The 10,257-nt window shown below is 22.2% G+C and overlaps 2 protein-coding genes across 2 annotated transcripts; one reads left to right on the top strand and one right to left on the bottom strand.

Moving 5' to 3' along the window:
• Nucleotides 1-1,959: 1,959 nt before the first annotated feature.
• On the top strand, nt 1,960-3,365 carry OCT59_015621 (uncharacterized protein; the record flags this gene model as incomplete). Its single annotated transcript, XM_066140147.1, has 6 exons — nt 1,960-2,019; nt 2,091-2,101; nt 2,163-2,307; nt 2,394-2,592; nt 2,953-3,282; nt 3,358-3,365. The coding sequence occupies 6 exons, from the start codon at nt 1,960-1,962 to the stop codon at nt 3,363-3,365; spliced, it is 753 nt and encodes a 250-aa protein (XP_066002956.1).
• Nucleotides 3,366-6,499: 3,134 nt separating this feature from the next.
• OCT59_015620 (uncharacterized protein) lies at nt 6,500-8,208 on the bottom strand (the record flags this gene model as incomplete). Its single annotated transcript, XM_066140146.1, has 3 exons — nt 6,500-6,617; nt 6,677-7,903; nt 8,012-8,208. The coding sequence occupies 3 exons, from the start codon at nt 8,206-8,208 to the stop codon at nt 6,500-6,502; spliced, it is 1,542 nt and encodes a 513-aa protein (XP_066002955.1).
• Nucleotides 8,209-10,257: the final 2,049 nt, after the last annotated feature.

Here is a 10,257-nt window from a genome sequence, read left to right as displayed (position 1 = left end):
TATTTACTATATATTATTCACATATAATTTTAACTAACTAATTCTTTATTTTAAAAAATTATTTTGTAATTTATTTTAGTTGGTAAGTCATAATTTAATTATTTAATTCTAATATTATTACTTATTTATATAATATACATATAAATTTAATCTTAATTTCTTTATTTAAAAATTATTGAATAATATAGGAAGTAAGTTATTTGTTACTTGATGTTATTTATATTATATTTATATATAATTTAAACTAACTAATTTCTTTATTTAAAAAATTATTAAATAATATAGGGTGTAAGTTATTTGTTTAATTCTATTACTATATAATATTTATATATAATTTTAACTAATTTCTTTATTTAAAAAATTACTATTTTGCAATTTATTTTAGTTGGTAAGTCATAAGTTATTTATTTAATTCTATTATAATTATTTATATAATATATGTAATTTAATCTAATTATTTGTTTAATTTTATAATTACTTATTTATATTATATTTATATAAAATTTAAACTAACTAATTTTTGTAATTTATTTTAGTTGGTAAGTCACAAGTTATTTATTTAATTCTATTATTACTCATTTATATAATATTTATATATAATTTAATCTAACTAATTTCTTTATTTAAAAAATTATTAAATAATATAGGGTGTAAGTTATTTATTTAATTCTATTATAATTTATTTATAATAGTATTTACATACAATTTAATCTAACTAATTTCTTTATTTAAAAAATTATTAAATAATCTATATAGGGTGTAAGTTATTTTGTTTAATTCTATTACTATATAATATTTATATATAATTTAACTAACTAATTTTTTTATTCAAAAAATTATTTTGCAATTTATTTTAGTTGGTAAGTTATAAGTTATTTATTTAATTTTATTATTATTATTTATATAATATACATGTAATTTAGTCTAATTATTTATTTAATTTTATTATTACTTATTTTTATTATATTTATAAATTAATTTCTTTATTTAAAAAAATATTTTGTAATTAATTTTAGTTGGTAAGTCATAAGTTATATATTTAATTTTATTATTACTTATTTATATAATGTTTAAATATAATTTAAACTAACTAATTTCTTTATATAAAAAATTATTTTTATTATTTTAGTTGGTAAGTTATAAGTTATTTATCTAATTCTATTATTACTTATTTATATAATATTTATATAATTTAATCTAACTATTTTCTTTATTTAAAAAATTATTAAATAATATAGGGTGTAAGTTATTTATTTAATTCTATTATTATTTATTTATAATAGTATTTACATACAATTTAATCTAACTAATTTTTTTATTTAAAAAATTATTAAATAATATAGGGTGTAAGTTATTTGTTTAATTCTATTAATGTATAATTTTTATATATAATTTTACCTAATTAATTTCTTTATTTAAAAATTATTTTGCAATTTATTTTAGTTGGTAAGTCATAAGTTATATTCTATTATTGTTTATTTATATAATATTTATATATAATTTAATCCGACTAATTTCTTTTTTTAAAAAATTATTGAATAATATAGGGTGTAAGTTATTTATTTAATTCTATTATTGTTTATTTATAATAGTATTTACATGCAATTTAATCTAACTAATTTCTTTATTTAAATAATATAGGGAGTAAGTTATTTATTTAATTCTATTATTACTTATTTATATAATATTTACATATAATTTAGACTAACTAATTTCTTTATTTAATAGAACGTAAGTTATAAGTTATTTAGTATTTAATTCTATTATTACTTATTTATATAATATTGGCATGTAATTTAAACTAATTTCTTTATCTGAATAATTATTTATGATATAGCTTGTAAGATATTTATATTTCTATTGTTATATATTTTATATGATATTTATTTGTTAACTGAATTTTTTCTTTTAAAAAAATATCTGTTACTTTAGTTGGTAAGTTGTAAATTATAGGTTATTATGTATATTTATCCTAAAACTAAGATTTATATTATATTAAATTCTTATTTAAATTTTAGAGTAAGTAATAATTTATTTTAGTGTAATTATAACACAAGCTATAATATAATTTTAACTATTTAAATTTATAGATTTGGAAAAAGTAAAAATGCAATTATAGATGATTTTATTCTTAAAAATGGATTAAAATGGATTCCTTATAGCAAATTTAAAAACGTTGAATATCTTGATGAAGGAGGATATAGTACTATATATAAAGCTACTTGGTTAAAGAATAATAAAGATGAAGTAGTAATTCTTAAGTTCCATAAGCCTTTAAATGAAAATTTGAATGAATTTTTAAAAGAAGTATGATAGTTTATTAGTATATTATTTTTTATTTTAATTTAAATTAATATTCATTTATATTAATGAATTATTATTATTATTTATAGTGGGAATATCATACAAGTGTTTTAAATTCGAATAATATCATATATTTTTATGGATTTACAGAAGATCCAAATACTTCAAAATATATGGTAGTAATGGATTATGCAAATAAAGGTAATTTAAGAGGAAATTTAACAAGGATAGTTGAAAATAATTGGAATCAAAAATTATATATGTTGTACGAAATTATTTCTGGACTTAGTAAGATACATGAAAAAAATCTTATTCATTGTGATTTTCATGATGGCAATATTTTAAATCATAATGATAAGAATAAGGATAGTTTGTTTATTAGTGATTTAGGATTATGCCAACCTGTAAAATCATTTTTAAAAGATGAAGATGGTATTTTTGGCGTTATGCCATTTATGGCACCTGAAATTTTAAGAGGCAAACCTTATACACCAGCAAGTGATATTTATAGTTTTTCTATGATTATGTGGGAATTTACATCTGGAGTACCACCATTTAATAATAGAGCACATGATATTCAACTTAGTTTAAGTATTTGTAAAGGTGAACGTCCTGAAATTATTGAAAATACTCCACAATGTTATGTAGATTTGATGGAAAAGTGTTGGGATGAAGATCCATTAAAAAGACCAACTTCTAAAGAAGTATTAAAAATTATTGAAAAATGGATTTTCCGTTCTCGTGAAGTCAGTGAAGAATTAAAAAGCAACATTATGGAATTTATAAATGCACCAACTGGACATAACAATCTTGCTACTAAATCTCATCCTAAAGCATGTTATACAAGTCGCTCACTTAATTTTACTGGTAAAAAATCAAATGAAATTCTTGAAAGTGAAGGTTCACAAGCTAGTATAAAAGCAAATGAAATGAGTGAAGATTTGAATGATTGTATAATTAAAGATTCGGGATCATCAGGTATGCACTGTGATATATAAAAAATTAATCTTGCAAATTAATTAACTTTATTTATTTATTTATACATTAAAACAGATAATTAATTAATTGTTTGTATTTTTAATTAAAAGGATTTATAGATTCTTAAGTGATATATGATATCATGCATTTAACAGAAGTTGTTTTTTATTTTATTCTTTTTGGATTTATTTAAACACTAAGGTTAGAGTACTAGTAAAATAATTTACAAGATTCTTAGTTTGTAATTTAAATAATTTCTTTTTTTTATATTTTATCCAAATATTAAATATTGTATTCTTTTTTAAGAATTATTTAAACACTAAAGCTAGAGTATTTACAAATTTCTTAGTTTGCAATTTAAATAAATCCTTTTATTTATAACTTTAATTATTAAATATAAATTATCAAAATAATAATAAGTATATAAAGCTATTTCTAATGTATCAAACTAAAAATAATAATGTAAAACTTTTTATACTTATTTCAAGAATTGATTGAATTTAATTTATATTGCTGACTTTTATTTTTAATATGATTTAAATATTAAGGCCAATGTAAGGATTGTAAGGTACTACACCGAAGTTATCTGCTCCCCTGCTCCCCTATAAGAAATCCGTATATGGAAATGATACGTTTGTATACGTTTAACCGTATGATAATTTCATATATTTAATACACAATTTATTTCAATATATACGAAATGTATACGGAAAAATTAATTAACTTTTGGATTGAATCGGGTACTCAACCTGACCCATGATGTTAAGGTCAGATCATCAAATTTATGTCCCACCAGATCAGGTCAGTCAATTACCTGACCTAACCTGTTTGGAGCTTTAGACTTATTTCTCTTGATAAACCAAAATCCACTAACTTTATACTATTTTATTTATAAGTACATTTTGTGCATGCCATAAAATGAATATACAGTATATATTAATTTATTGCATAATGTAATCAAATTAAAAAATCAATGTATATTATTAGGTTACCAAATTGCAGTGAATAATTTCCTTATTATGCGAACATATTACCGTACTTTGCAAGTTGGGATGCCAATTTATATTACATTCCATTTTGAGTTTATTAAAATTCTACTCCATAATCAATAAATATTTGCTTTCCATTTTTGAGATTCCATAAAATTACCATAATAATTAACTTCATGTATTTTTAAAATGTATTTTTAACTATATTTATAATGCAGTATAATATTAGCAAGTATACACATCTATATATCTATATAATTAAAAAAATTGTTTTTGTGTGACTAACGTTTAGATTAGCCTATATAAATAATCTTTGAATTGTCCAATTAAGTGTTATTCATCTGCGCCTCTACACCTGATCTATTACGTTTTCTTATAGACCCTATGAAAAAAAATTTCTTTAAAATATACTTAAAATGTACTTATATATTTTAAAATATATCTAAAATGTACTTAAAATTTTTAAATGTACTTATAATATACTTAAAATTGCAATTTTAAGTATATTTAAAGTATAAAATTTTATACTTAAATTACATTTAAAATATACTTAATTGCACTTTAAATATAATTTAAGTATAATTTAAGTGTAAAATTTTATACTTTAAATATACTTAAAATTGCAATTTTAAGTATATTTTAACCCTATAAAAAAAGAAAATTCGGAATTTGTCCTGAAAAGTATGGAAAATGTCCGGAAATTTTTCGTGCGTCCGGAAAACATTCGGAAACGGTCATGTTTTGGAACATTTTCCGGACGCTCGATTCTGGACAAATTCTGGACAAATTCTGGAGTGTCAAGAAAATGTCTGGAATTTGTGCGTCCGGAAAGTGTTCCAAAACGTGACCGTTTCCGAATGTTTTCCGGACGCACGAAAAATTTCCGGACATTTTCCATACTTTTCAGGACAAATTCCGAATTTTCTTTTTTTATAGGGTAAGTATATTTTAAAATGTTAAGTATATTTTAGGTATATTTTAAAAATATATAAGTATATTTTAAGTATATTTTAAAAAATACATAAGTATATTTTAAGTACATTTTAAAGAATTTTTTTTTTTATAGGGAGACATACAATGATCTATTAATGTATTTGCGCCTGATCTATGCTTAATAGTTAAGACCAATTGATCGGCAAATTCATTCTAATTACTAATGTGCAGGAAAAGGAAATTTGTATAATTATGGCCGGAATTATACCTTTGCAATTTTCTCCCAAAATTAAAATGACCCCCACGTTATAAAGCGAAGCAACGGGCTACTGCTAGTAATATTGCAAATATTTTTAAATATTTCACCTCATTAACAATTTTGTTAATAGTTAAATTAAATAGAAACTTTAGAACCATAACAGTTCAGAATCTTTATGATTTGCATGAATAACATTTCCAAACTTTACAGAAAGTTAAAATTTTTTTGAGAACTTTGTCAAAATGTTGCAGAGGTATTAAAACAATAAATTGCCATAATGTTGCATCAATTTTGCAAGTAAATTTAGCTAAAATATTTTAAATCTGTAGATACAATTATGTAAATGTACTTTAAACAATAAGCATTAAAACTTAGCATAACCTTTAAATATTCAGTAAATTACTATGCAAAGTTACTGCTAATATAATGAAATAAAAATATAACAAATATTAATTTTATGTCCATTAATTTTAACCACTAATCAGATATCCGATTGACCAAATTTTGATCACACCTCTATACCACAGAACAAGATATAAAAAGAAAATATTGATAGGTTAATAATGAAAAGGGTTAGAACTTAGCAAATTCATTGAAAAAAATAGATTCATGCCATTCATGTTATCAATTAGAAACATTACAGCATCATAGTAATAACATTACATCACTTTGCATATGACTTTCAAGTTTTTTAAATTTTTTGATTTAGCATATATATCAATACTTTATTTCATAAAATAATAATGTCACAAAAAAAAAAGTAAATACAGTTATATGTTGTGAATACAAATAAATAAAACTTATCATAATTTGAGTGTGTACTTGCTTTAGTTATTGATGTGCGTTATGTACATAATGCATAGTCACAGCCCTATTCGCAAATATACTATATTTAACTATCTAAAAACCACAACTAAAAATGAATGGAATTATATGTTTACCAACCTTACACATTATTTTAATAGCAACCATGAATAATAATATAAATATTAAAAACAATACAAAAATAACAATAATTGCAAGGGGATCAGTAAACTTAGTAATGCCACTGAAATACCATAATATAACTGGTATGATGAAAGCGTAATAAATCAGGTTTATGCATAATGCAATGTAAAGGTAGAGCAAAATTATACGAATAATTATCATGATAACTGTTATTATAATATATAGAAAAATAATCATAATATATAAAAAAATTTTCATAGCCCACTTCATAATAAATTGAAACATTCTATAATAAGAAAATCCCTTATCAATTTGAAATACTTCATATTCTTCTATTTCAAAAGTTCCTCCGTTAATGATTTTCTTTTCATAAGAGTGCTGCCTGCTTTCGCAAATGACATTAAAATTATTTGAAGGTCTTAGTGGTTTGATACACAAATCTCGTAGACCAAAACAGGGTCCTTTATTTCTACACCAAATAATCGCTTCTTTTTTAGAGGAAATTTGGCTTAAAATAGGAAAATTTTGATTTGTTAATGAAAATATAAAACTATTTGATGCTTTACATTTATAATCATTATAAAAATCTTGATTATGAGATAATAGACGTGATGTTTCATCATCTTCTATTTTGATGCTACGCCATTCTAATGGATTATATCCACCAATTATCTCTCCTGAATTGCGAATCTTAATGATGACAACTGTTGATTCCTTATTATCACAATTTTTATGAAAATTATTAATTCCAAAACCATCTCTACTAGCACGATAAATAAGTTTAAATTTAGAAGGTAAATCTCTATAATTATTATAAGGTGTTCGTTTCTTATGGACCCAACTTGCTATTAATGCTGCATCTTTAGCATTAATAATATTAGAATCAAATGGATATCCTCTTAATGGCAAAACATCAAATGAAAGTTTGGAGGTAGGATCTAAAAAATATTGCAAAACTTCTTCATCAAGACCATCTGGTAGTATATCTTTATAGTGGCGTGTAGATTTTGTATACTCATTAGGTGACATACTAAAAAATCGAATGTGAGGAATACAATTATGTAAAGTATTTTTTAGACCCACGAAATTCTCTGGTGTCCATTTAGTTAAATCATCATTTAAAATAGAATCAGTATTTTTAATTCCCCATTTAATTAAATATTTCAAAATTTCAATTTCTTTTAATACAAGATCATCACTTTTCAAAAGCTGAATAAGTTGAGCTTCTTTAATTTTTGAGAAATCCTCTGATTCAAAAATAATTATAGGATTTCTATATATTATTCCTAATGCAAAATTATATAAATTGGTAAAACGATCGTGTTGCAAAGCCGTAATAATTTCTTTTGGTTTCCAATTCAATTTATTCTCAAGAAACCGATTTTCAAGTTGTTGATGAACTTCAAGTAATTTAAGCTCATCGGCAGCAATGATAACATCCATAAGATTAATTTCATTATTTTCAACTGAAAGTATTCCTTTATAAATATACCTATTCAAAATTATATTTTAAAAAATATTAATTTTATGTCAGTATTAAATTGTTGTTTTTACAAATACCATAAATATACAATTAAAAATAAGCTTAAAATAAGCTTACTTTATAAGAACTTCAAATACCAAGGGTAAAATATTAGATTTATAGAAAATGATGATTCCATCTTCTCTCTTTATCCATCGTGAAGACAACGCACTTTTAAAATAAATTGACTTAGAAGACAAAATTGTCGAATGTGCTTTAAATTCTTCAATATTTGGTTCCTTGCCAACTATAATTTTTATGTCGTAATCTTCCATTATTTTCAAGTAAATTTGAAAAAATCAAAGATATTGAATTATCTGTGCAGTATTTTATGTGTAAAAAAAAATACCAGCATAAAATATAAATAATATTAACGTAAATGCATTATCACGGTACATAAGCAATCAAGATTTATTTGGAAATAAAAGAAGAAAATCATTTAACAAAATGCACAAAGTAACATTTTAAGCTTGCAGATGATCAATTACACGTAACCGCACATGATCAAACAAAGATTTATCCGGAAATAAAAGAAGAAAATCATAAAACAGAATGCATCCACGGCGTCAAAAGCAGCTGTAAATGGTCATTTTACACAAACCCTATAAAAAATTTATTCCGTGTTTATTCCATATTATTTCCATAAATATATCATATTCACGGAATTTATAGTCTCAAAACACATGGAAATTCCAAGTACTATTTATAGCGAATAGTATATTCGATTTACTAATGGTTGTAAACAACAAATTTTTTTTCCTGAATCGAATATTTTATTACCATTTAACACAAAGAACGTTCCAGAAGCTTTTGAGGGCAAATATTTTTCAAGAAAAAGAAACAGAAAATTTACTTGAATTAAAAGACCTTATCAATAACTTATGATTTATTTAATGAGCCCCTTGTTCCGGGGGAATCACAAAGATAATTTAGTTATTATTTATTATAATTATGTTTAAATATCATTATTATTCTATATTATTTTTTATGTTACAATTTATTATTTATTTACTTTATAGATAAATTTTGCAAATTAAATAAATATATTGTTAAACATTTTTTTTTTTTGGGAAATCTTAATTACGATAATAATAACTTCATTTTAATAATAAATCATCTTTTAATACTTACATTTTTACCATATTAAATTTTAATTACGTAACTATATATGTTCAAATTTATGTAATTTATATCAAACCACCAATCTTGAGTTCGCATACTTTAAATTTGATGGATTGTTATAGTAAAATATATGATTGATAGTTTTTTAACACTAATTTTTCTTACAATTCTGATTCATTACGTTAAGTTTTTCATGTGAACCAGATATTTTAGGTAAAGCGGACAAACAGCATAAAGTAGTTCTGACATCCTTGCCTGTTAAATGTTATAACTTTTTATTTCGGAATAAATCTTGACTGGCTCATAATGCGTTTCCATATAAAAATTTATTTCTGTAAAAACTCCGTGAATATTGATACATTTATGGAAAAATAACTAAAAACCTAAGCATTTTAATAATGTAAATATATTATTATGAAAATGTAGCTGCAACACTTCAAAAAATATATATTACATTTATGCCTCTGCAAATAATGTTGAAAATTTGAAACATTGTATCTTTAAATTTTATTAATTTTATTGTAAAATACAAATATAATATTTCAATAATATAAATTTAATAATGCAAATATAATAAATATATTATTACTAGGTAAATGAATATCATTAAAGTCTGTTTTATCGTTTGTTCAAAGGATAAAGCGTTTCTAAAAAAAATGAAAAGAGAATGTTAATAATGTTCTCAAATAAAAAAAAAACCCTTAAAAAACTCACCTTCCTGTGATTTTAAAGACCATACTGAGATCCTGGTATTCCTGAAAGAAAAGAAAAAGAGTACTAATAGTACTCTCAGATAACTAAAATAATATAAAATCAAGAAACTCACCATTCTATTTGTGATTCCAAAGTCTATGCCAAAGTCTAAGGTGTTTCTAAAAAAAAAGAAAGAAAAAGAAGAGAGAACAAACAATAAAAAAAGATGCAAAAATGATAAAAAATACTGAGAAACTCACCTTCTTTGATTTCAAAGTCCATACCAAAGTTCAAGGTGTTTTTTAAAAAAAGAGAGAAAGAGCATTAATAATATTTTCAAACAAAAAAGATGCAAAAATAATAAAAAATACTGAGAAACACACCTTCTTGTAATTTAAAAGTTCATACTAAAGTCCAGTTCCTAAAAAAAAGAATGTGATAATAATGTTCTCATATAAAAAAAAAGACACGAAAATAACAAAAAACAAGGAACTCTTACCTTTCCTACT

Source organism: Rhizophagus irregularis, chromosome 23 (genome assembly GCF_026210795.1).
Source record: "Rhizophagus irregularis chromosome 23, complete sequence".
In the NCBI taxonomy this organism is placed as follows: Eukaryota; Fungi; Glomeromycota; class Glomeromycetes; order Glomerales; family Glomeraceae; genus Rhizophagus; species Rhizophagus irregularis.
Note: the sequence above shows the minus strand (reverse complement) of the source record. Positions and strands in the feature narration are given on the sequence as shown.